We start from the raw sequence: 27,306 nt of genomic DNA, 5'->3' as shown, positions 1-27,306 counted from the left end.
TTGCTTTTGGTTTTGTTTCACTGAGCTCCGTTGCCTGCTAAGGAGATGGGGTATTAATTTCCCCAGTTGATGAATAGCTGACAAAAGGGAGTAATTCCATGGAAAAGCATAGATAGGCTATCAGGTGCTGAACTTTATCAAAGGGTGCAAAGATCAGGTGATGTGTTTATGTTTAGCATTACTTAAATTATACTACATTTACGTTAGTAAATACATATTAGTAAAAAGTACTAAAAATAAGAAAATATGACCTGTGCTGACTGGCTTAATGGGTACCAGGGACCTTCTGTGCAAAGTTGTAAAGGTTCTCTGCAGCACACTCAGCAATGCATGGAAAATGTTACACCATCTCAAACTGTGCCTTCCCTCAACAAGAATAGTCTGCCTGTTTGTTCTGTGTTTTAAACTACAGGTTGTGAAATGCCAGTAATAAAAATCTTTTGTGCAAGAGTGGGTACAAGTCACTGTAAAAAGTTATATATTCTTGTTTCATAATATACGCATAGAGTTTTGGGCTTTATCCAGATTTGTTTCAGAGTTAAATGTGCATAGGAATAACGTGGAAAAATAACACTTTCTCATTTTAAGATTCTCATTTAACATTTTTGGTAACTATATCCCCCATCAGTCCTTCAGACTGGTACTGTACCATAAGATGCTTGATTCTTACTTGAATTCATTTCTCTTTCTAGCTGTGTTTAAAGATCGGATAATGGGGTACTCCTTCAGTACTTTAAAAATGCACATACTCCTCTTCTGCATTTCTAGCAGTTCTACCAAAGAAATGAATATATTGAGGAAAGCAGCAAGCACCTGTCACGTGTGACTTCTGTCAGTCCCTCTCCAGACAGGCACGTTAATCTTGTGCCTCTTCCTGACATTTAGACAACTTTATCTCAGGCCGTGGACAGCTTTTTAACGTAAAGTGACGCCCAGTTTGTGGGTAGCCAGGTTAAAGAAAAAAAGAAGTCAAATATTTGTTTCAGCCCACGTCACCTAGGAGATGCACCTCCCTATTACAAACAAACTTCCTAACATTTTCTTACCAGTGCATTTCAACTGCATTGATTTTTCCAGCTATGCAGTAATATTTGCCATGTGTAGAAAAAGCATAGCAAAAATAAAACAACCCTAAAAATGTGTCTTAATGAATTTGTGCTTTACCGCAGCATCACACTTGAATTAATATGAAATATAAAAGTATGTGAATTACACACAAAAAAACTGTTTACTCAAGGTGGTAACTTCATGCACAATGTGCAATACATATCACTAAAATACTACTGTTAATTCATACATTTCATACACCAATTGAAACTATTTCCACATATTTTCAAGTCTTACAACTTAAAGTCGAAGGAAGTGGTTGTGCTGATTTTAATGGATTGCGGTCTTAAAAAGTAGGTTCTCATAATTGCCAAGTTAAAAATGTTTGAATCCGCAGCCTCCCCCTTCCCCCCCCCCCAAAAAAAAAAAAAAAAAAAGTAAGATAAAATTTATTTTAATTGCATGTTGGCCTTAACAGAAGGAAAGAATGCATTTTCTATCAATTTATATTCTAGTTCAGAATGTAATCTGTATTTTGACATAACTACAGGTGCCGTTTTTTCTGCAGTGAAGTACATTGTATTAATGATCGTCTGCCTTTAACCAAATATTGATAAGTGAATTATTCATAATTGATGCCATTATCCAAAGAAAATGTTGGTGAGTTTGAATTAAATTGAAATAATTTTATTTTTTGTGGTCAGCCTATTGGTAGTGGCTTATTATTGGATGGACATTACCTCTGCTAATGGAAATAAAGTTCCAGAAAGAGACTTAGAGGGAAGGGGTTAAAATTTAATCTAAGGAATTGTTAGTACAATGTTAATTTTGAATACAGATACATATATATATATCTGCTCCATCAGCCCCTCTCACAATGAAGCAAAGTGATGAAATGCAGCAGAAGAGTACATTTCAGTTTAACTATTTGAGCCAATCTAAGTTCTGTCACTTATGCAAATTTATTCACAGCAGTAGAAATTTGTACTGTAAGCACTGCATAGTGTGGGCTTTGATCAACTGGCAATTTGAGTCCACAAGTTAGGATTTGTTTCCCTGCTGCAGGCAGACCTTGCTTTGAAGCAAAGAAGTGCTGTCGGGGTGAAGTACCCTTTGCATTCATTAGAGAAATAGTAGTAAGATTTTCCTCAAAACACTAAATTGGTACCCCCAGTTCTGTGTTTTCTACATTGAATTTTTTGAAATTTGAATGTTGCACTGTAGAACGGCTTTCTGTTGTTTATAACAGAAGAGTAACATTAAAGGTAAATTGTACTGGTATTTATGTGTATCACACATCTTTCTTTTGATGCTTATATAATCACTTTCTATTTCTGTAACCTGAATTTGTATTTAATTTTCCTGAGGGAAGGAGGAGTGTTTGAATGTATAGGAGATCCAGACATCCTGCTACTTAGCAAAAAAAGCTTTTATGTTAAGCAATGTTAAGGAAATCTTCAGAATATTGAGAAGCAATTAAAAGAAATTTTACTATATTCCTTTTGACAGAAGTGTTAAATAGATTTCATTTTGTAAAAACATGTGTTTAATCAAAACACTGATGACTGAAAACATTTGCATTGAGCAATCTGTGGAAGTGAATTTATACACCGCAGCTACGGCAGGGGTATCTCCCCACGTCGGGCTTTATGCTGTGTTGCCATATCCAATACAGAAACAACTCCTTCGCCCAAGGAGTGTTAGCATTCTCCTTGGAGCCTTCCTCATGCTTCCAAGTAAACCTGATCTTACTTTGATCTTAGACATTCTTCACCTCCAGAATGCACAGCATTCGGTAAGGAGTCCTGAAGAGGCGTGGGGTAGTTTCCTTAATCTGCTCGCTGCTCATTCGTAACAAGTTTTTCGATAGCCTAAGTTGGCAGCTGTGAGTTTTAGTGCAGGAGCTGTGGTACAGAAACAAAGCCAAAGATGTCAGACATAATGATGGCATAAGGAATTTCCAGCATCCACAATGTTCAGGGTCACTTTGTCATTAACGTCAGCAGACTGTTCAGTCCACCAAGGACACTGAAAGTTTGTAATGCTGCTGGTTTCACGTTCACATTTCAGTTTAAATTGCTGACAGCCAAAACCAGCTTCTTTTCATGTATTCCTGCCAACAACTTAGAAGGAAATCTTGTCAGGACCCCTCTAAAAATGCAAATGTTCTGGGACAAAGGAGTACCATAAGATTCAAGTAATAAGGCTCCATCAGTGTAACCTCAATAAATAACCTATTTGTTCGTTTAACTCTTTATAATGGATAGAACCAAGCATTCAGTTGTACCCTGGGTCTTACTGTGGATTCATGGGTAGGGCTTGGGGGGTTCTGGTACAGAATACTCTAGCTAGCAAAACCTTTCAGCATTAGCTGTTTTTGTTTCATTAGTCCTCAGAGAGACAGGTCTCTTTCTACTTCTAGACACACGTTGAGGTGAAAGTTTGAATGATTTGCAAGTATGTTTGGGTGGAGGTTTTGTATGTCTTGTGCATCAAATGCGAATAAGCAACTAAATGCTTGCTACAACTTCATACCATAAAAATGTATGCACATAATTTGTACATTACTTCCCCACAGTAAGAACAATTCAACATGCTCTTACATCCTAGCTATCTGTTGGGCAATAACGTAGATCCATCTCACAGCAAACCACCACAGACTGCCCTTATATCCGCGTGGGGCCAGCCAGGCTGTGCAGTGGTGCGCAGATCACCGTGGAGCTCTTCCCACAAGAGACTTCTACTGCCGTACAGGGTTGCACTTCTCATGCCACGGTTTGCCCTAACCCGGTGGCAGCTGACTGAAATGGGAGCAGAGGCAGGTAGCTCTGCTGCAGGCAAGGTGAGATGAATCCCACGTTCCCCTTTAGGTACCTTCTAACTCTTCTACGATGCCAGCACAGAAGCTGCAGTAGGCCTGGTGACCGTTCGTCTCAGCAGTGGGCAGAAGGGCAGGTGCGTGCTTGTCCAGAAAGTTATGTTCAACACTTGAGAGTGAGAAGTGAGGACGGTGGAGGAGGATAAAGGCCAGAAATTTATTTGTTTGTGGTTTGAACAGGAAAACACTGATGAAAAGCCAGAACACAAAACACCAAAGGCAGAGTTGCTTTGCACTGTTTTTTTCTCCATCCAGTTGTTCTACCCCTCCAGCTTGCAGAAGCACTGCCCTTCCAGTCAGCCTGCTTGCATTGCCACACGGAGTGCACGTGCCCTGGGCCTCCGTGAAGGATCGCAGAAACACTCGGGTTGGAAAAGACCTCCAGGACCACCTCACCTGACCTTTACCCTAGCACTGAGCAGCCCAGTGCTACACCATGTCCCTGAGCAACGAACGGGTGAGAGGTTTCAAGTGCAGAGATGAGGGTGAGTTACATGATCACAGCTGAACGCTCTGCTGCTGAGCTGCTGATGGCACCTGACACCGACGGTGCGGGGGAAGCATCTCAAAAGCAGCAGTATTGATCGAGGTAGAGAACAGGCTATTTCCCTGGCACCAATGACGTTTCCTTAGGCAAGGATATCATGCCAGTTTCCCTGGCAGAAGTTACTTTATTGATGGAGATAAAAGCTTTAGTTTTCAGCTCAGATTCCAGCCAGTATGGCAAACTGCCATCATTACTTCTAGAGAGGTAACGAGCACAGATTTACTTTGGGTAATGAGAACAGCTTCTACTAAAATCTCTGAAATATATCCAGACTTGAAAAAATGTGGCAGAATAATTTGTATGTAAGACGTTGTTTGGAAACACTCTCCTATCATGTTTGCAAAGGGAATTTGGTATTTCTGCTTCCTTCTGTCCCAAAGAAACCCATACTTGCTGGCATTTGGGGAATAAATTAATGGCCTACTTAAAGGAGAAGGAGATGACTTGCAGAGGTACACAGAGGAGAAAGTGTTTTACCAAGCTCTTTGTTTATCACCTGCTTGGCCTGGTTTTCTGTTGTGCCATGAGAGTGGCTGTGAGGTTTGTTGTGTTACTCAGGCCTTCTGGAGGAGGTAGCTGCTAGGCTTTCAGAATCAAAACAGGGAACAGAAGTGTCCCGTGACATGCACGAAATACATTTTAATGCTATTAGGTGTTACATTCCTTCGCAACTTATCAAAGCAAAACTTCTTGCCTGACACTTGTTTTGTTCCCTCTACTATTCCTATCTCCACAAGTCACCTGCTGGTAACATTTAGCACAGATACCTTTATCTCACAAGTAAGTAAGTGTAACTCTTTGTAAGTGTTGCTTAATCTCACTACATCCTTAATTAAGCCTGTGTATATATATATATATATATATATATATATATGTATATATATAAAACAACAAGAAACAAAACAAAACAAAACCCAAACAGGGAAGCTGGGCCAGATAAGTGTGTTCAAAGAGAAATTCTTCAAAGCTGAAGAAGTAGAGCTGATTGGGGAATGCTGGGATGAAATGTAGTTTTTCAAGAAAAAGACAGCTCACAGAGGAGCTTGTTTCAAACCTGGCAATTTCTAGCAGAGAATTTCATAAAAAAGACATAGCAGTCATGTCCAGCTAGCTGGCCTGAAATGATGAAGCAGTTTGGGTTTTAGAACTACAGAAAGAGAGCAGGTTATTGCAAACCACTTTCCAAAGCCAGCAAACAGGCTTTGGAATAGCGATGAGGAACTAAGGCGATAAATTCACTTGCCAAAGTAAACCTCCTTCCTGCCCCAAGTGCAAACGTACAACGGCGTTGTTCCATCCAAGTGTCTGAGGGGCTGGAAACCATCGGGTAATTGGAGAAGAGGGAGCAAAAGGACTGTGGTGGTGAGCAGGGCTCCCGGCAGAGCCCACAGCCCGTACCCGCTGCACGGCCCCGTCCTTGCCCTGGCGTTACGCCAGGGGTGGGCTGGAGCCCGCGGCCAGGGGTGCCTGAGGGCAGAGACGCAGTGCGGGGCAGTGTTTGCTTGCCCGACTTCCAGTGGTCAGCATAACCTGGGAGAGGTTTCAGTGCAAAGTTGATGGTGTGTCTTTCCAATTCGGGGGTCAAATTGTATTCTGCCAGCCCTGTGCAGCCCCAAGTAGTTATCTGGGAGATGGGTTTGCTTCGCTGTGCCCATTTAACAGCATCACCTTTGTTGTAAGTGAGGAATATGTGGTGGTGGTGGCCACGTTTCTTTAAGTGAAATGCAAAAAAAAAAAAAAAAAAAAAAAAAAAACAAATCCAGCAAACAAGACACAAAACTCTTCCTGGTATTAGTGAGTAAGAACTGCAGAAGCAGGTGTATCATTAACAACATCCTTATTAATAATGTATTTGTTCTGGGTAGTGCAGGAAGGTTTCAATCACTCGTCTGTTGTGTAACTAATCCCTTACCAAGGAGTCTCCAATCTAAATAGTCTGTTTTACATCTTGTAGGTAATATTTAACTATAAAAATGTAAATGAAAAGAGAGGAAATGGTCCTGGTCTTGTTTTGCTTCAGGTAATAGACTTGCAAATTATAAATTATATATTTTTTTCAAAATGTTGGCATTTTCCATTTCTCTTGGATTTGTGAAACTCATGCACCTGGTCATCCAGAAAGAGAGCTGCCAAACCTGCCCCACACAATTGATTTTTTTTCTTAATTTCTCTTAAAAAGAAATAAAAATCTTAAGTAGAGTTTTGCACCAAAGTTTTTTGTGCCCTTTATAAGAAGGGGAACTTCAAATCAAAAAATGCAGGGCAAGCCGGTGTTTTGGATGAAGGCTCCTCACTCGCTGGGTTTTCCCCATCTCCACCAAGCTGCCTGGCAGCTCTGATGCAGGATAAGCATTGTGAGGAAATTCATGCACGGACCTGGGGTAAAAACACAGCACTCTGTCTCGTGCTCTGCACAGAGCCACGATCAGGGCCCCGGCACCCTTCAGAAAGGGAAGGTCCTTCACCAAAGCAACCCTCTCCTGTCTGAGCTCTGGCTGTGAGAAGCATAAACGAAGTCGTGAAGCTCTTTTTCCTCTTCTCCAGCTTCCATACTTACGCTGAGCATAGGTAAAGTGTGCATTTGATCCTGTGGATGCATAACCAAGCACACCACGCCACGGCCTCAGAGCTGCGAGGGACTCTGTTACCTGGCAGGCAGGAGACCACGAGAGGCAGCCCGAAATCCTTGGTGCCAGCTCAGTAACGAAGATGTAACGTGGGCGTGATGGCTTACAAGGCAAAATTTAATTTCCCGGTACAACCAGTGGCTGCAAGAGATCATAGTTCAGGGTTGATAGTGACTTCACAAGCCATGCTAACAGTCAGTGAATTTGGGTTAGGAAAGAGGGAAAATCACGTTTATTCCCCGTAAAATTGTTGCAAGTCTGTTGATCCTCACGCTTTGATGCAACGTCTGTCGTGCACTCCTCTCAGCCCCTGTTAGTATAACCTCGTGCCGTGGCTGTGTTTGCATTTGCCCCTGCGTAAGTCTCCTGTGACCATAAACATGTTTTTAGCCAACAAGTAAGACCAGAACACCTGTATTTATTTATGTTTGTGGAAAAGAGCAACAACCTTTTCTTTAAAACTTGATTTGATTATTTTCCATTGAACATTTGTCATTTGTGTTATGCCCCTACACATACAACGTTGGGGTTTAAAAGATAGGGGCATGCAGGTAGATTAGGGAAATCCAGGTAGACTGAAAACCAGTCTCAAGCTCCTTCAGGCTCAGGAGAAGTAGGTTAGAAAAAAAGCATCATGCTGAACCAGACCGCTGGTCAGATATTGTCTCTACAAGCAAGCATTTTCACCGATGGTGTGTTTGCAAGCAGTCCCTCCCACAGTCTGTTTTTTGCATTTCGGAATCCAAATTAACAGGCTAATTGTCTCATCAAAAAGCCAGTTAAGGCCTACAATGAAAAACATGCCAACAAAACTTAGGAACACCTGGTCTTTGGTACTCAGCCTTGTCATGAGAAGCCCTTTGGGAAACAGAGTTGGGAAAAGCGTGTGGACAACAGATGTAAACTTCGCATTTTGGGCTTGGTTTGGGAGAATGACTAAGCTATGTAGCCAATAAAATCTTTTAAAAAAAGAACCTTTATAGGAAAGCACACAGAATTATTGGTTCTATCAAGAAACACAAATACCAATATTCTTATTTCCCACTTTATATCTCAGCATCAGGTTGTCACCTGAATAAAGCAGCAGCCAGCCATGGAAAACCTCCGCTGTCTGTTCTTCTTAGTGCATGCGGGGCCTCTCAGAGCCTCTCTCACATGGTCTTCCTCTGCAGTAAGACTGGCTTGTAACGGGCAGAGAGGTTGAGAGGGGAAGTGTTGTAGCTGCTAGCTACAACAGGGACTTCACAACTTCCACACCTTCCTAAGGACTTACTTTGCACTTTTTTTTGTTTGTTTTTCCCCTGACCTGGGAGATTAATAATATCCTCTGTTTCTCCCTCTGTCCATTTTTCCAGTGAAATAGGTCATTTGTCTCAACCACCATAACAGGATGTCAACTTCTAAAGTCACATTGGAGATATGGAAAGGCTTTAATTTGGACATCCCAGGCGATGTAAACACTCTGCTGGCAGCCAAGCCAGTCCACTGACAACGATGGACTGAATTTAGGACTCTGGCAGACCTAAAGAAAGTTTGTGAGGTGAATCCTGGGCTCTGCTCATGCTTTTTCCGTGCTGTTTCCATTGGAGAAGAGAGATGCTACCACAGTAAGAGCTAAAATCCAGTAAAGGCACCTGCAGGTAAATGCCTGGCTGTTGCAGAGTATCTGTGGGGTCAGCTGCTTCAGATGCAATAGCTGTAAAGGACATTTTATTGAAACAGACAGTAGAAAAAAGGAGGCGTTTCTCTGCACTTTTGGCACTGGAAACAGAGCTGGCACCACACCTTCGTCTTCCTGGTGTGGAGAGCCTGAAGCCTGCTCCCCAGCACAAAAGCCTGCATTATTCCACTGAGCTCTGCTTCCACCCCAGTCTACAATAAACTACTGCTCAGGAGGCCGCTAAGAGAGCAGGGGATCCAGGCTCAGGCCCTCACCCCTAGGTGCCAGGCAGTGGCAGAGGCTGGGACAAGTGCCCTCATCTCCCCCCACCGGGGCTGCAACTCCTGCATGGGGTCCTGAGCCCCAGCAGGGCAGTGAGAAGGAGCCACGGCAGCATGCAGGGACATCGGCCTGCGGGGAGGGACTGGGTGCTCCAGTGCCTCCTCGAGGTGCTTCTCTTTTCCTTCTGTCTGTGTGAGGCATGGTCTAGAATAGGGGCTGTCTGAAGAGATCGTGGTTTGGGATTTTGTTACCTACACAAGCAATTGGAGATCTCTCTAGGAAGTCCAAAGTATGATTGTAAATTATGTTCTCTGTTCATTCACAATTTAAGCCCTTCTAGGAAAAAAAAATAGTTACTGCAAGTTGATTATTGTGAGCCTCATCAGAGTAATAGGAAGCACTGAAGTAACAGAGTCTAAGTCCATTACTTCTACCAGTAAGCCGAGAGCAAAGGCTCAAGTTAAATCTTGCTGAAGACAGCAATGGTCCAAAGTTGTTTTAACATGATTTATCCTGATTTAACAAACGGAATTGGAGGTTTTGTTCTTTGCCAGTAATCAGCACTTCTGTTGGAAGTCCGGCTTCAGAGACTGGAGGCTGTCAGGCCTCGGTGCCCTGGTGCACGCTGCACAGGACTTCTCGGATTGGGGTGCAGGTACACGGGCAGGGCAGAAGCATGTGTCTGCTGTTCCCTGTGCCGTACCTTTCACTGCAGAAAGCTGTTCAAGGGCAAGCAGGGGGTTAAAGAAGGGCAGTCTACTCCTGCCTGTGCCTCTGTAATTGAAGAAAGGTGTGAGACACCTTACAGTGCATTTTAGCATGGAGAAAGTTGCAGTCCTCTGCTCCAAAAATTCAAGGCTTTGCTCTCAGACGTAGCTTTTCCAGTATTCAAAGTAGAACAAGTTCAAGACAGAAGTTTAAAAATGAGTAGAGCAAGAATTTGCTTTGTTTCCCAGGGCAGAGGAATGACTGCCTTCTCATTTGCAATTCTTCTGCCTGTAGGTTAGAGCTTTCATTTGAGGTTTGAATTCAGTCCAGGTGAATATGTCAATAAAAGCCTTCACGTTCCTCCAGCCGTAATTGCAACTAATGCCATTGTCAACTATGTCAGTGCAATTCTGGGAAAAGAATTTCTGGCTACCTTGTTCTTTCTCTGTATGCTGGATGGCTGCCTGTGTGTTTAAGTGGAGTCATAGCACAATATTTGCCATTGTTTCCTGGCTTTATTTTTATTTTGAATTTCTCAATGTCATAAAATGGAGTTATTTTCTCAGTTTACATTTTGCCCTATTCTAATAGGTGTAACATTCTAAATTGTTGGCACATTACACAGCCTCTATAAAGTGGAAATCATGTTCCGGGTCTGCCATAATCATCGTTTCCTTGCTGTACTTTCCCATTGAACTGAACATGCATTCATTTTGTTCTGGAGCTGTAAATGTCACTGTGAACTCTGAAGGCACAGAAGATGTAAAACTTGAGCTAAAATTGAGTAATCTGACTGCAGAAGTGAGTTGCATTCAGCATGCCATAGCATTTTGTCAGCAGCAGGGAAATGAATGCCTGCAGGTATTCGCGTTTGTTCAGTTTGTGTGACACAGGACATGTGTGTGTGTCTGAGCAGCCACCTGGGAACACTCTGCATTTCTCGCACGGGGTGCTTTGGTTTTTCTCCCACCCCATCGCTGCTCCAGCTCGGCATGCTCTACACTCTTGCTGGACTGAAAATTTTGCGGTCTGCACCAGGTGTTTAAAACTGTATCTGGAGAGCCTGTGTGAAGCTTTTGTCAGAGCAAAATACTTGGTGTCAGTACCCTCATGGACACAAAGCACCCAGTTTTGAGGAGACAAAACCCCATTAGTACTGACGGAAGCCATTTCTTTAGTTCTTCAGTAACACCTGTTTTATTCAGCCTATTCCTCTTTGTGCTACGTCAAAGTACATTAACACTGCTAATAGTCTTGTCCTTACCTAGGTTCATATTAATTAAGGTGCTGCGAGCTGTCTTAGCTTTGCTAGTGGCAGTTTAGACTTTTTAACAGATTTTTCACTGTAATTAAATGCCAGTAATGAGTCAGCTTGTTGATTTCAACACAAACGACTTCCCCGAAATCATACGTGAAGTGGCACACATTATCTTCTCCTCTTAACACAGTAGAGCCTCATTTGAATGTGTAGTACTCTGCAGGTGCCTTATTCTCTTATCCTGGTAGATAACAGTGTCAAGCAGGAACCAAGAGCTATGAAGTAAAGCTGTAACAGCCGGTCAGTTTGATCGCACGATAGTAATTTATTATGAGGCTGAACTGTAAAACTGGTGTCGGGACAGTGCAAGCATAGATTAAAGTCACTGAGGCTAGCAATTTCTTATATCTTGTGCTCTGGAAATTTAGGAATGGTAAGAACTGTTGTAATGAGCCAGAGCAAAGGTGAGCCTGGCTGAAGAGTCCATGGACTTCTTGAGCTGATTCTTCTAGTTCGGTCTTAGAAAAAGTCCCAGCAGACAGCCTGCGTGGCACTGGCAGTGGTGGAGGGTAGCAAAATATGGAAACCACCTGCTGCTGGTGCACTCTCTCAGCTCAGGGAGACACCACACGGTAATCTTTCCAGGCATTAGAAAATGTGAACCTGTGACCTATGTCATCTGTAGCAGGAAATTTCAGTTGTTATTTTCCCCAGAGTTTTTCCCCTGCATGAATCAGGAAAACCTTCTTTGATGCCACTCACAGAATTACAGATATTATCAGCCTCCAAATACAAAACTTTACTTTTTTTTTTCCCATGGAGAGCCATACATTTGTTCAGATTGAGTGTTCCTCTAATGTCACAGAGAATTATTGACATGGCTGCAAAAATGAGAGTTATGAGAAAATGGAGGGCGATACACCAGGTATACCATTCCCAGCTGTCTTTTGCCAAAAAAACGTTCCTGTCTCTTTCACAAACAGCATGGCTGCTGCCCTACCAGCAGGTTGGAAGGGGGCTAAGGCATGCTGAACAGCACGGCCCTTGTTTAGGGTCTCTCACCAGCTGAAAACACGAGACTCGAACACAAAGCTGGTGCATGGCAAGCGGCTCTGTGGGGCTGAGCCTGTTTACAGTGCAGTGGGTTTGGCCTGTGTGGTCGCGTGTTTAGCTTTCACACAAAGGCAATATCTAATAACAAAGGTGTTTGTTTTTTTTTTTGTCCTCCTGATTTAATCCTGCAAATGTTTGTTTCCGAGGCATTTCTATAAGCAGCACTTCTACTTTTGAAAAGCCTCCTCAGCGAGGAGGGCTCGGGGGATGCAGCGGTGAGGCAGAGCGGCCTCAGTGCTGCCACATACGCAGAGCCTCCTCTCCCACCTGTCCAAGGCTTCCCCGTGTAAGCAGGGAAGAAGGGGTAAGAAGAGGAGGCCAGCTGAAGCCCGCTGTGCTGCACAGGACTGAGCCGACTTCGAGCTGCTGCCCAGGGTGGGGCTTGCGATCACGTTCTTCCCCAGCAGCCGGGAGGTCGGGCCACACGATATTTCCTGTAACTCGCTGCTGGCTCCCTCAGCGCACCCCGGCTCCTGGGAGGAATGGATGTGAACTTAGTCACCGTTCTTGCTCTCCTAACAGTCGCGGTTAGTCGGACGTCTGAGAGTAAGTACAACTGTGCTCTATCTGTTTCTATGTTTTAATTGCCTAAAAGTAAAAGGAAAAAGAAAAAAAAAAAATCCCAAGGTGTGTCTACCTAGAATTGTGTCTCCTTAAGTCTCTGCAGCTCTGCAAGGGATCAAAGATGATAGCTTAAAGGTCTGTGCTGTAGCATGGGAAAGTTTTAAAACTGAAAGCTGGCTCTCCTAACCCGCGTAGAACAACTGGAGTTTGTTTCCCTGGAATAAGTTTCACCTGAGCATTCCTTCGTGTTCCCTTAACAGATGTGGGGACTTTGTCATTCTGCAAAATGGCTTAAACGAGGAAAAGCCGTGTGGGTAATCTGTCATAGCAAATACTGTCAGGAACACTGCAGCTGAGAAATTTTCATTGCTGAAGGTGTAAGACCGTTAAAGCAGTAATTTCCGACAGAACACATAATAAAATTTTACTGTTTGTTTAAAGGGATCTCTCCAGTTCAGCTGTGATTTCCTACTTTCTGAGCTTCTGGAGAGGCAATATGCTAGAAAATCACTTTTTCTTTTTCCTTTTATGTTCACATGTCCTTGGTGGCAAAGATTTCAAAATGCTTGTTAAGACTTACTTCACATAACCAATTTCTCATACGCAGAGAAGAGGTTTTCACAGCTTTGCTTTGCATTCACTGCGCATCTCAAAGATCCATGAGATCTCCTAATGCTTGCTCTTTTCTTCCTGTATTTCCATCAAAATAACTTTCCAAACAGATTAGCCAGTGCTGTGCTTGAATTCATACTTTTCCTTTGTAATTTGCTACTGTAAAATAAGCTGTGTTCTCAGAGAAGATGACTCAAATTCTGGAGAACTTCATCCTTTGCAATTTCTTGCAAATATCACTTGCACTTTCCTAATTTTCCACTGGTTACAGTAGGAGTGGGAAATGCTGAGTTCCCTGGTGATTTAGAGAACACATGGACAAAATGTGCCTTAACGTTTTGTCCCATTAAAATGGCCACTGCACCTGCTGGCCTGAGAAGACTGTGTGAGTTCCTTTCCATTAGATTTATGATCTGGCCAGTCAGCAAGGTCTTGCACAACAGCAATGGCATGTACACACACGCACACAGGTCAAAGTAAAGGTTTTCTTAGCGCTCATTCTGTCACTCTGAACTACCTGGCGCAGGGGAAATACCTTCATCATCTAATTTACCTTACACAAACATGTTCCACGTTTACCAACAACATTCAAACAGCAGAGCCCGCAATAAAAAAGGCAGAACTGCATCTGGTTGTACGGGTATGGGCACGCCCTACCCTCATCTGAACCAGCACTCGGCTTCCGCTGGCCATTATGCATCTGTTCACTTCAGTGGCACGGTACAGAGCCATGAATAAGTTTTGGGCTGCTACATACCGATTTGCAGAAGTTTCCTTTGCTCGTGGCTGTGGATTGGTCGCTGTTGAACGGACGCCAGGTAAGCCATCTGGTGGCCAAATTATACCCAGCCGCAGGCAGGAACGTGTCTGCCAGGCACTGCCAGAAAATGAGCAGAGCAAGACTGTTTTGAAGTGTGGCAGGAAGGGTTTGCTGGAAGGTGGTTTTTTTTGTTTGTTTGTTTGTTTTTTTTTTCCCCTTAACATCATTTAAAAAAAAAAAGGTCAATTTTGTTTTGGAAAAAAAACACACACATAAACAACAACAACAAAAAAAACCACTATATTCTCCTACCCACTCATTGCTTTCAGCATCATGGCTTTACAGTGCCAAACACTGTCACACCTGCTGTGGCAGTCATGAGAGGCTAAGCAGCAGGTTGGACACGGAACTTATTTCAAAGGTGGTTGATCTGAATTTCAGATTGAGAAGACATTTCTCTTTTGAAAACTCCCACATATATTCAATTTCGAAGATATTTAGACAGAAACTTGATAATTCTTACATAATGAAAGCATCCAAAGTGAGTGCTAAATGCTGCAGGGTTGGAATAACAAGTAAATAAGATTGTCTGGGTATTCCTGATGCAGTTAGCTGGAGTTAGTCCAGTCAAGTCATTCTAGTAACGCCAGTCTGGTCAGCATGAGGGTCATCTGTGCAGTGTGGGAGATGGGTTTCTTCTCATTAAACTGCATTTCTTCATAGAAAAGTAAGAGATATATGTTAATATGACAACTTCTTGTTGCATTGCAATGTGCAAGGCATTAAATGTTTTTTTTATTTGCTAAGAAAAGTAGGAATTTCACCTTCTGGTAAGGCACTGGATAATAGTGTTTCTTTGACCACACCAGTATGTGGCCAGAAACATAGTGCTTGCCAATTTTCATCCTGCATCAAGGATGCTGCGTGGGAATAGAAAGCTTGCAAACTGATGGTGATTTGATGGACCAAGACATATTTACAAATCATGGCCTGCGTGGCACACCCATTTGTCTGTCTCCAGTCAGCCCTCCTGGCTTGAAACTGGCCATATTAACAACAGTCCTCACAGCAGAGCAGACAAGGCATCACTAAATGACTTCATTAATATTTATTCTAGGCCAGAAAATTGTATGTTATGGTTTATATTTTATTAAATATTATTTTCACCACTTCAGCAGATATAGCTTAGAATCCCTTCTAAATCTTTTCTTTGTCTCTTTTTCAGTTCTGTACTTCAGGTTTGTGTATTCTCTTACAATCAGAATAGAAGGAAGGGTTTAATGAGGCACAGTTCAGCATCCGAGTTCCCCTCTCAGTGCCAGCTGTTGAGCAACCTCCGTGTTTTAACAGAGTACAACTACACTGTGTTTGCCAAGGATTCTAGCAACCTGCTTTGTTCACTTGCCAAGCAGGATCAGAGCCTTCTTCATAATGAAATAGTTACTGACCTGCTTTGTGTTAAGCTAGGAAGACATGCTTTAAGGTACTGAACTCTTAAATCAGCCCCAAGTTTGTTTTAGATGAAAGAAACGTTTTCTGGCAGCTTCATTAGCAAACGAGTACTAAATGATCTGCCTTACAGAAGTTAGTATAAAGTGTAGGTGTTCTGAGAGAAATCTTCCTTCTGAGGGCAGAGCCTGGATTTTATGGTCATAAAACAACAGCACTGGATTAAGGTGGGAAATTTATCTACAGGAACGGCTGTATTGAGACTAGAGCATTTTAATACTTATCATGGCCTGACTAATCAAGACATTAATCCAGTTAATCAATGCAAGGGCTTTTTGTGCATATGTACAAAGCCTACTTTGTAACCACAGAAGAATTCCATTAGGAAACACTAATGACTGCTGCTGATAATCCCAGCAGTGCCGAAGCTGTGCAATCAGCGCAGGGCTGCATCAACGCATGATGAATTTGAGACACTTTAGCAGCAGATCTCACATTTCGGTTTAGACATGGAAAGAGCCCCAGGTTCCCAGATTTCACCATGCAAGATAAGCTGCCTGTCTGAACACAGGGCATGTTGGGAGAACCTGTTCTGGTTAATAACTGTGTGCACCTTTGCAGGACTCCCTTGGTCTGTGCAAGTGCAACACCTTCCTATCAGGTATTTGAGGTGGGGACCAGAAATGTGTTTCCCACTGTTCCCACCTACAGCCCAGCATTTCTGTTGTGCTTGGTTAAACGAAGCAAAAAGGCGCAGGGGTAGGGAATGCCATGGCTCCATCACTCACTACCTATTTCTGTGTGGCTTCATCTCCTTAACAGGCTGCCCAGGGAGGTTGTGGAGTCTCCTTCTCTGGAGATATTCAAGGCCCGTCTGGACGCCTACCTGGGCAGCCTGCTCTAGGGAATCTGCTTTGGCAGGGGGGTTGGACCCGATAATCTCTTGAGGTCCCTTCCAACCCCTACAGTTCTGTGATTCTGTAATTCCTCTTTTTTTCTCCACCTGGTCCCCTTCAGCTAAAATATGAGACAATGACCTGTCCTGCTGTGATAAATTTCCTACAGAAGAGCCTGGCTGAGCCAATGGCTGCTGTGTTTCTCCTCCCCGGTGTCTACCCACAGGGGAACATTTATGTAGCCCTGCCTGCCTAAAAACTGCAGCCAGAGACCAGCAGAATAACCAGTAGCAGAATCTGCTACTGATGCTGTATTCCGCAGGAGGTCCCTTCACCAGGTACTACAATTTCTTGTAAGTGGGAAAGATCTAGGGTAATCAGCCCAAAACTGGAGAAATGTTCATGGCTGCTCCAGAAAGTGAGCAGGAAGCAGTAACTGCTTTTAAGATTTCTTGCCTGAACTCTAGACAGCATGGCTTTCCTAAACTGCTGTCATATGGCTCTTGGGTTTGAGAATGATGACCAAAGAAAGTAAAGCAGAAATGATGAAAAAAGTTTCTACATACTGAGTTTGGCTGGGTAGTGAATAAGAAATGGAAGCTAAGACAAGGCTGTCCTTTCTCTCCAGTACTTCTGAAGTCGGTAAAGCTATCCATAGCATGTTAAATAAATCCAGCATAATGAAAAGATTAGTAATAGTGTATTCCACAAGCCACAGTGGCAAAGTATGTATCCATAAAGGAGGTCCTTCCTAGGCGTCCTTGAGAGAGAAGGCTGGGTGAGTGAGGGTGTTTTCCAGTTACTCGTTTGCCTGGTGCAAGGGTGCTTAACTTGCTCCAGTGGAATTTTCCACAAGATTTGAAGTATTAGAGGCTACCCCAAAGTAGGACACAAAACATTTAAATAGCAGTGGATCTTTCCTAGGTGAGTGTTACCAAGGAATAAACACCAAAGCGAGTAATATCCCCTGCTGAAATAACAGCAGAGCTGAAATAACAGCAGAGTGATCCCTGAGTGGACCTGTCTCAAGATGATTGCTAAGCTTGTTGATCCTGTCAGCTGCTCCTTCAGTGTCCTCATTAAAGAGGCTCAGTGTCACACAACAGGTCTAAACAGTTTTTGGTAAGCAGCCGTGGATTTCTCATTGTGTCACTGGGCCACTGAGACAAGTGAAATGGGCAGCACTGAAAAAATCTCTTACAGTGACAAAGGGCAATAAAAGACCTGGCCAACATCTGTGTGGAAACACAGTTCTTTTCTTTTAACCACTGTGCTGACCATTGATTAACAACTAACAAGCCTGACCTAATTGCTGAAGCCCAAACATATTTCTGGTATTGGGTTGGGCTGAATTCATTAGCTTTGCTTATTACCACCTAGTGCCTTCCCACTTATGGGATCAGAGCACAGTTATGTTGATAACTCATCCCAGTGCTCCAGAACAACAGGTCCCTTTCCTGGGGCTTGGGGGAGATACAGGAGTTCCTTGACTCACTGCCCTGACTGTTCTTTAATTTCTATTAAACTTAATTTCTATTAAATTCTAATTAATTTCTATTTGCCATATTGTAACTGTACACTCATGTACAGAACAACAATAACATAAAAAATCACATTGTATTTAAAAGTGATAGCTTATTTTTTTGTTGAAGAGCAGTGAAGTTGGTGCAGACTGGAGTTCCTCAGGGTCAATAGCCATACAAGCCTACGAAAGCAAGACTGCCGCCCTAAGCACACGTCTCCAACAAAAAGTTACTAGCAGGTTCTCAGTTTCTGTAAGACAGGGAAATAAGCACCACCTCATTCACGCTCTACTACAAAATTTCAGTCTGTTTTCTGTCCGTGTATTCACCAGTTTCATTGGAGTCTGTTGTGTGTTCTCACATGTTGAGGCATATTTTCTTGCATAGCTGCACGATTTAGAGAGGATTAATGCTCCAGTCCAAAGACTGACTGAGCATCAGGTAACTGAATTCATTCTAAAATTGCTAAATTTTAATTAGCAATTAATTTTGTTAATTTTTATTTATTTTCCTCATATGCTTATACAGCTTATACAGCTATAAAAGTACATCAAAAATAATTTATTAATTTTCGGTTATAAAGTGTGCGAAGGACAGTTCAATACAATCCGGATCAAGGGAACAAAGCAAATGATGCTGGTAAGTCCATGAAGTGAATGTGGGCAAACAATGGTAGCCATGAAGCAGGGAGGACAGCTGCCTCACCCTAAAACCTTCTGTAGTATCTGGTGATTCTGCCCAAGGCTGGTGGTGCTAGCCTTGCAATGCTTTTAGTTTACTAGACCTCAGAGAAGCACAGGACTGGACCTCAGATAACATTCAAGATACGATTGCCCTTCCCTGAGCTTTTTTTCCTATGTAATTTTTCTGCAAGGAACCAACTGGCAACAATGAACGCTCATACTTCAGTCACTAACAGTCATAAACCCTTAGAAAAAAATAAACTTAGTGGTGCTCTGTGAGTTGAATTCCCATTTGCAAACATGAATTAATTGGCTTCATGAATAGTATGCTGTTTTCTCTCTTCTCAAGAGAGAAAAGAAAAGGACATCCGGGAAATAATACATGTAACATACAATACTTAATTAATCCTTCTGCACCATACAATTATTTATAGCCTCCTCTCTGGGTTGCCAAGGAGGTGACTATCAGAGCAGCTGGTGCCTTTCACCCTCCTTTCTGACTGTGCAGTCCTAGGTCTCTGTCAGCTACCCCACTGGGTACTAAAACCTCCTGCAAGCTGCAGCAGGTAGCGTGACTGGCCTTCAGTGAATTTTACTATATTGCTAGCTGCTTTAGCTCCCTGCTGCAGCTCTGCCAGCCTTCCCTGTTATTCTAGCTCTCAGAGAGAATTCTTGTGAGAAGCAGGTCACACAGTCTTCATAGGGGAAATTTTGTAAAGAGACTTCTATTTTCTTGTTTACAGCAACCATTGAAAATAGATTCTCTTGCTTATTCTTATCTATTCACTCCAAGGCTGAATGGTTACTTAAGAAACAGCATGACTCTTTTCATGGCCAGGAAAAAAATAAAATCAAATAGGAAGATTCCTTCCTTACCTTACACAGATTGATTCATTGGCTGGGACAGAGAAGTCCTTGTTCTGCTCACTTTGAAGCATGGGTTTGATCCCAAGACTCTCACATTCAAGAAAAATCCCTCAACCACATAGCTCGGCTTGTACTTGAACTCTCGGAGGGAATCCCTTTTAGAAGGTGTACACCTGTGTTAGCAATGAAGAAAAACAAACAGCAATGTGTGACTATTTGTTACAAAAAAATCTTGAGTTAGCATCTGATTTTTAACCTCTACTCTTTTTTTTTTTTTTTTTTTTTTTAAAGATGGTATTTATCAAGCAGAAAAAAATCTGCAGATCATTCCCTAGCAGAGACACATTCAGTCATGAACCCACAAGCCCCAGGGGAAAAAGACAACACAAAATTCAGCAATAGCATTAATAATTTCAAAGACAAACGATAATGAGGCTGAGTCAAGATAGTCAAGATCTCAGGATGAAAGAGGAGGGTAAAAAGGAAGAATGCAATAAAACATTTTTTGCTGTGAGGGTGGTCAGACGCTGGAAGAGGTTTTCCAGAGAGGTTGTGGAGTGTCCATTTGTGGAGATGCTCAGAGCTCAGTTAGGCACAGCCCTGGGCTATCTGCTCCAGCTGATGCTCCTTCAGCAGGAAAGCTGGGCCAGATGGTCTCAGGAAGACACTCTCAACCTCAACCAGCATGTGACTCTGTGAAGTTAAGCTGTGGGTTGTCCCTTCATGTCTAAGCCATTTCTAACTTTGTTATTACTCTTTTTAGCTTTGTTTCCTGGGGCCTTTAACTGTTGCACGAAAATTTCAGATGAAATTCCCAAAGGAATTCTCCCCAGAGTGGAGAGGTTTGAGATCCAGAAAGCTGATGGCCTGTGTCACCTAGAAGCTGTTATGTAAGAAATGTTTTGGGTGCTTCACTGTGAGAGGGGTACTGTCAAATTGAAACGTGTTAGGCATCATTTTAACAAGTAGAATCTTAGTTTGCTTACAGAAATTCATTGAAACATAAGATTGTGTGTGATCTAAGAATCGTCCATTGTTGTGCTGTTTGAACTTAAGGCTGCTAAAATTGAATTTCCTTTTCAATAAAAATATTGATCTTTATTCAGCCTGCACTAACTTTGACACGTGCTTCATTTTCAGCATTGAAAAAGGACTTAGGCACCATAGGTTCTCTGATTTATTTATTTTTATTATTTTTGTATTACTATTCCTGATCCCCTACAAACCCTGCCTAAACTCAATAGTTGGCTTTACTTTTGCACATAAGCAATTTCAATTATTTTACTTTTTTATTATTATTATTTTGGCTGGTACAATATTACAATGTTTGGGTTAAACTGAAAGTTTTGTATGTAATACTGGAAATTTTTCATTTCTAGACCATTTCCATGATGATCACAATAGTAATAATAAAGTGATCTACATACTTCTTTTTTTTTCAGTAGAAATGTAGGGTTTTGTACAGTGGTTCTGTTCAGAGTGACTGAAGCAGGAAAGTTTTTTCAGACTTTGGAAGACAGTGTAATCATGTAAACCTTTGGTACTAGAAGTTACCATATCTGAAAACAGACAAAAGGAAATGGACATACTATAGAATATAAGATTAAGCATGTTTCATGATGCTTTTGTAGGTGAATGATAAGTATGATATTTATTTATTTATTCTTAATTTTTTTCTTTGATGACTGATTTCTGCTCTGGCAGTCTCTACATAGGAGACAGAAAGTTCTGTGTGAGCCCACAGATTAAAAGAGTTAAAAAATGGATGAAGAAGAAGAAGCACAAGATTGCTGGGAAAAAAACTCATGGGAGAAAACAGAGAAGAAGCAAAAATAATAAAAAAAGCGAGAAGCAGCAGTAACATGATGAAGCAAGTCCCATGATGAAGATACCTGTGGCATACAGCACTCTGAACAGACACCAAACTACATCAATGAAGGATGATTATCGTATTAAAATAGCCTTCCAAATATCTATGTTCTAGAGACAGCAGTGGCAAAAATCATCACATGTATACAACAATGATGCTGGGCCAATTCCCAACAAAATGACTTGATGTTCCTGACAATGTCTTGCAGCACGTGCTGTGCTGTACCTCCTTGATTTATAGGTATACTTAAATCCCCCTCCTTTTAACACTGCTTTCACAGCTACCTCCCTGTGATTTTTATTTAATATGCCAACAATCCTTCTCATTGTTTTATTTATCCCACTTCCAATCTTTGCTCCGTTTCTTCCCAGTTTGCAATCATTTTTGTACAATACCTTTGTGCTGCTGCCTCTTTTGTTTCTACTATTCTAGTCACAAATATGGACTTTTTTCTTTTTTTCCTACGTAATTTTACAGATGCCTTTCCAGATCCTAGTTTAGTTAGTGTTGGCCAAAACCATGGATCTTTTGCCTACTCTAAACACTCTCTGCTGTCAGTGATTATTATCGCTGGAAATACTGAAATACCATTGAACCAAGCCTGGTCATCAGACTCAGCATGTGGTGTCCAAAGCCGTGCAGAAAAGAGTCTTGATTGATGTTTTGCATTTCTTTCTCCCTTCTTCACGGCATTTGATCAATTAGCTCCTCAGAGTTATCTCCTGTATTTGTTTTGTAATTCTTATGTCTAACTATACCGCAGACATGGGAGGATGCAAGGCAGATGACAGTAGGTAGAAGCAGCTGCTTCTGAGTTCCCTAAAGAAAAAGAGGAACATCTGTAGCAAGGCCACTAGAGAACAGGTAGCGCACTCCCACAGACACATAGCTGATGAAAGAAACTCCTTCCAAAGCAGATAAAGGAAAACAAGAAACATAATTGTCATCTCTGATAAGCCAACGGTGCCCTAACAGGGATGAGGCAACACTTCTTCTAGGTTCTAGGGAATACTGCGTGCGCTGCTTACACTGGCACAGCTCCATCCTCTGCCTGCTGCGATGCCATGTCGGAAGCAGGCTGCCACAAGCAGGAGTCGCAGTTATTCTGGCTGGGCATGCACAGGAGCTCTTCCTCCTGACTGCCTTGTACAGCAGTGCATTAGTGTCTGGTGTGTTAGACAGGGTCCAAACCTCATGGGCCCAGGCTAGCAGAGCACCAAGAACACTGAAACACATTACACTGTGCTATTAGCTCCCAGCAGCTCTGTTCACTTTCTTCCTTGTGCTCTGCTATTGATTCCGGATTTTATCTTCATGCCTCCCTCTTGAGTCACAGACATCCAGGTGGGTTTGTGATGGCATCTCAGCTCCTCATAGCTTTCTCACTGATGCAGCCAGCGGCTTTTGAGCCTATGGAGTGTACCCTAAATATTGAGACTGATACAATACTGACTGTACCCTAACTTCCATGCCTATTTTATCGGGGATATTCAACATATTCAGAAAAGCAGCAAAGTGTATTTTTGTAGTTTTTAATAACTGGAATTACTACAATGTTGTAAGACCCAGACGGATCTGCAACTCAAATGCTATTAAAATATTTGCCTTTACTGAACCTACTTTAAAAGAGTGTGATATTTTTGTTTACGTCTTCCAGCTCTTCATACTGTATGTTGTCTCCTATTAGTTTCTCCTGGATCCAGTAGATTAAATTGAAAGATTAGGAGAAGATAGAGGCCATCTATCTCCAGCTGCCAAATGTGTTTTGATTTTGTGTTCCTGTGCATTCTTTTGGGAACTGAATTAGGACCAGAGTCTAGCAGTCGATCTGAAAAAATGTCTTCCCCAGTATTGGTATATCAAGTATCAAAACAGCACTTTGAAGACCTCCTCTGTGGTACAGCTTCATTTATCCCTGAACTCTGACACACAAACACTGAATATAAAAAAGAAAATTCTTCCAGTTTCCAAACCTTCACTTAGGTGACCTCACACACTCTGTACCTGAGCATTATTTTTGACCTTTACTATTTTGTACTTGGCAACAAAATGAAATCAATACTTTTTTTCTGTTATCTCAACATCTTGTTTTGCAGAAGGGATTATTACAGCACATGACTTTGTTTTCAAAAAAAAAAAAAAAGTGATAGCAATGGGTTTAGGCAACCAAAGATGCAGTCAGCTGCTTCTGAAAACCTCACTGAGTGTTTTAGTGACTTAGAAGCCTAGTTTCCATTGAATTCCATCCCAATTTGGCCCATGATTCATTTCACGTTCTTGAAAATTCCAATAAATTTACTCCGTTTCAAGAAACAGCTTTAATATTTGGTTGTTTGATTTATTGTAAGAGTCATCAACTCTTAAAATATTAGCCTAATATGATCATCTCTATCTCTCCAGGAGGCTTTAGAAAAAACAGTCACAGATAGGATTGCCTAAGAACTATGAAACAGAAACAAAGAATTTGTCAGGTCTATTTAGACAAAACCAGAGTCCTAAAGTTGTTACCGTGACTTGAAACCAGAAGTAAAGGAGAATCATCAGACAGCAAACACGTTTCTCTCAAAGCACTTGGTTTAGGAGATTCCACTCACTTCTGCATAAGTGAGAAATGGTAAGAGAGACTCAAATTCAAACTCACCTTCTGTCAAAACGGGCTCAAATGATGCATGGGTTTTATGGGAGGAAAAGGATGTTTGTCCTCTCACCGCCAACGTCTGAGCTTCAAGGTCGTTCTGAATTATTCTGGGTTTCTTCGGTAATTGCATCTTTAGCGAGTGGACCTTTTTTCCCTTCCTCAGGTTACAAGTTCCATGGTTACAGAGGTGCAGCAGTCCTTCTGGCACACAAATACACCAAACGCCGTCTCTGTTATGCTGTCCACTGAAAATATCACTGGGCAGATTTGTTAAGTTCTTCAGCCGTGGAAGGGGAACAACATGCACTCTCATAAGACGTGGTGCAAACGGTGGCAATCCCATGTCTGGAGCATGACTCGGTTAAAGGACTATAATCTTAGTTACCTAAGATCTGGAACAAGATCCATCAATAAATTTATTGTTATTTACTGCAATCTTTCTGAGAAATCAACATAAACCAATTGTTGTCAATTCCATTGCAACAGCTGTATAGGCAGACCTTTCTTGCAAACAGTATCTATAAGTATTCCCTGACATTACACTCAGTGACAAGAAAATTGGATCTGAAGCCTCTTGAAGCTGAAGAAAAAGACTAATGCTCTTGATAACAATGACAGAAGAAATTGTAGCTACTAATTAGAAGAAATAGTAAATCTTAGGCTACAAAATGCTTCCTAGGGCTTCAAAAACCCTTACTAGGGCTACTAAATTAGTTATTGAAACAGTCAGCAAGAGGAGGTAATCTGAAGTTGATGTAGATTTAAATTAGTATCTGGAGCATCCTTAGAAGACAAATACATCACTTTTTTCAGCATAGGTTAGATACCTGGTCCCTGAACTTAACTCCAAATGATTATGAAAAAAAAAACAGGACTGCATTGTGTCTTTAGACTGTTTTAAAATTCAGAAAATCCAGCAACTGGCTGTTACATTTCACCTTTTAGCTTTCCTTCATCAGCTGCAGGGTGTAATCTGTAAATGTGCTTTGATATGGGCACAGTAGGAGAACATGGCTATAATTCTGTTGGCTACAGGTGGTTCATTCATTTGTAGTATTTTTAAATTTTACTATTTTGCACACACATTATTTCAGATTAATAGCAATGATTTCGTGCATGCCTATGCCATACTGTCTTCAACAACATAGAAAGTTAATGAGAAAGACTGTGGAAAGACTGGAAATGAGGCAGTAAATGTGGATCATCCCTTGGTCAGATATGTGAAGATGTAAAAAAACTCAGAAGATTGCTATTTACATTTGCATAGATTGTTGGGTACATTAAAAAAATAAAATCTGCTTTTACCATTCTGGAAGCAGATAGGACGTTTATCAAAAAGAAAGCGTGATGTGACTGCAGGCAGACAGGTGAGCACAGTCGAGCTGTCAGGGAGCGGCAAGGGCAGGCTGCCGGGCGAGGGCAGGCGAGCCAGCAGCCAAACGTGACACCAAGGCCGGCCGGGCAGTGGCCTTGCTGACAAGGGCACACTCTCACGGCACCCGAACAGGAAAGCAAAGCAGGTCCAGGGTCAGCAGCTGGGGTCAGCAGGGAAAGCTGCCGCAGTGAGGCAGGTCCAAGGCGAAGCTGGGCGTCATGCCCATGGCCAGAAGCATCCCAGGAGGGAGGTGGTCATGTGCACCCACAGAGCTCCCGAGTTGTGAGGCAGCTCTGCAGTTTTGGGGAGGCTTCCTGCTGCTCCCTGCCTCACAGCCCTCCCCGCTGCATCCTACCTGGCTGAGGAGGACACGCTGCATGGCAGCTGGCCACATGGAGACACCAGGGACCCCAGCTTGTAGGGAAGGGGCTGTAAAAGCCCCATGTCCTGCGCTTCCACCCCAACAAATTGAGGACCAGACGGCTTACTTCCTCTCTTCCTGAGCAGGTGCGGCTCTCCACGCCAGCACAAAGTACCACACCGTGAGGAGCCATTCTGGCACATGGTGAGGGCTGGCATTAGGAGCCCATTTCAAAGTCTGGAAGAAGGAGACTTTATTTTTTCCTCTGGTAGGAAGGGCCTGGAGAACAAGTCCTATGAGGAGTGGCTGAGGGAGCTGGGCTTGTTCAGCCTGGAGAAAAGGAGGCTCAGGGGCGACCTTATTGCTCTTTACAGATACCTTAAAGGAGGCTGTAGAGAGGTGGGGGTTGGTCTGTTCTCCCACGTGCCTGGTGACAGGACAAGGGGGAATGGGCTAAAGTGCCAGGGGAGTTTTAGGTTAGATGTTAGGAAGAACTTCTTTACTGAAAGGGTTGTTAGGCACTGGAACAGGCTGCCCAGGGAGGTGGTGGAGTCACCATCCCTGGAAGTCTTTAAAAGACGTTTAGATGTAGAGCTTAGGGATATGGTTTAGTGGGGACTGTTAGCGTTAGGTCAGAGGTTGGACTCGATGATCTTGAGGTCTCTTCCAACCTAGATGGTTCTGTGATTCTGTGATTCTGTGAAAAAGAAGGAGGAACTGAAGTTTTAGAGACCCGGGGCAGTTGTTCAACTCTTCCAATGGAGCAGAAAAAAAAATAAATTTTCCATCAGGAAGTCTGTTTGGTCTGCAGGCATGGAAGATGCGGTGTGCCCGTAGGATGTAACCATGCCATGGCTTGTTCAGTTTGCATTTTGTCACTGTGTTGTTTCAGGATTACACAGGGAACTGGCTAGCACAGTGCCTGACGTAAGCTTATCAGCAGCGTGCAGAGTTAACAACTGCAAACAAAACTCCCAACATCTCAGTAGCATTTCCCAATTTCATGAAGAGTTCCGTGACAAACCCGTGACTACACACGGCGCTGCGTGATGACAGGCTCAAATCAGAGTGAGCAGGGCAGGAGCTAAGGCTTTCCATGGGAGCTTCCCCCTTCCTTTTGCACTGCTTTCACCAGCTCCCAAGCCCGTAAATAACCTGTTCGTGTTGCCCTGATGCTGTGTGAGGTGAGGGGGGCGTTGTCCCTGCCAGCTGCAGCCACCAGGTGCCACAGGAGCTGCCCAGGGAGGGCACCCCTGCGGCTCTCCTGGCTGTAAAACCAGCCCCGGGACCGGACCACCGAGCCCTCCTGTCCCCCGGGGCTGTGCCCGTGTGAGGTGTGTGGGGTCCGGGTGAGGTGCGCGGGTCCCTGAGGCGACCCCGGCCACACGCCGCAAAATGGCGGCGGGGCCGGGCCGGGCCGGGCCGTGCCGCCCGTTGCTAGGCAACCGGCGGCCTCCTCGCCTCGCCGGGCCCCGGCGGCCGCCCTACTCTCACCCGCGGTCGGCCGCGCGCTCCCATTGGCTGCCCCCGCGCGGCGCTCGGCTCCCATTGCTCCGCCGCCGCCCGTGCCGCGTCCTCATTGGCGCGC

General features: G+C 43.0%; 1 protein-coding gene and 1 long non-coding RNA gene across 2 annotated transcripts; one reads left to right on the top strand and one right to left on the bottom strand.

Moving 5' to 3' along the window:
• Positions 1 to 1,926: 1,926 nt before the first annotated feature.
• On the bottom strand, positions 1,927 to 27,293 carry LOC119714512 (uncharacterized). The gene is made up of 5 exons (XR_011805817.1): positions 25,288 to 27,293; positions 23,986 to 24,374; positions 19,484 to 19,647; positions 14,054 to 14,173; positions 1,927 to 12,593 (listed from the first exon to the last, which is right to left on the bottom strand). It is a non-coding gene; the product is annotated as an uncharacterized lncRNA (long non-coding RNA).
• On the top strand, positions 12,527 to 22,963 carry CCL28 (C-C motif chemokine ligand 28). The gene is made up of 3 exons (XM_038171096.2): positions 12,527 to 12,666; positions 20,238 to 20,364; positions 21,179 to 22,963. The coding sequence occupies exons 1-3, from the start codon at positions 12,603 to 12,605 to the stop codon at positions 21,333 to 21,335; spliced, it is 348 nt and encodes a 115-aa protein (XP_038027024.1). The 5' UTR covers positions 12,527 to 12,602; the 3' UTR covers positions 21,336 to 22,963.
• Positions 27,294 to 27,306: the final 13 nt, after the last annotated feature.

Source organism: Anas platyrhynchos, chromosome Z (genome assembly GCF_047663525.1).
Source record: "Anas platyrhynchos isolate ZD024472 breed Pekin duck chromosome Z, IASCAAS_PekinDuck_T2T, whole genome shotgun sequence".
NCBI lineage: Eukaryota > Metazoa > Chordata > Aves > Anseriformes > Anatidae > Anas > Anas platyrhynchos.
This window is presented reverse-complemented; position numbering and strand designations above follow the sequence as displayed.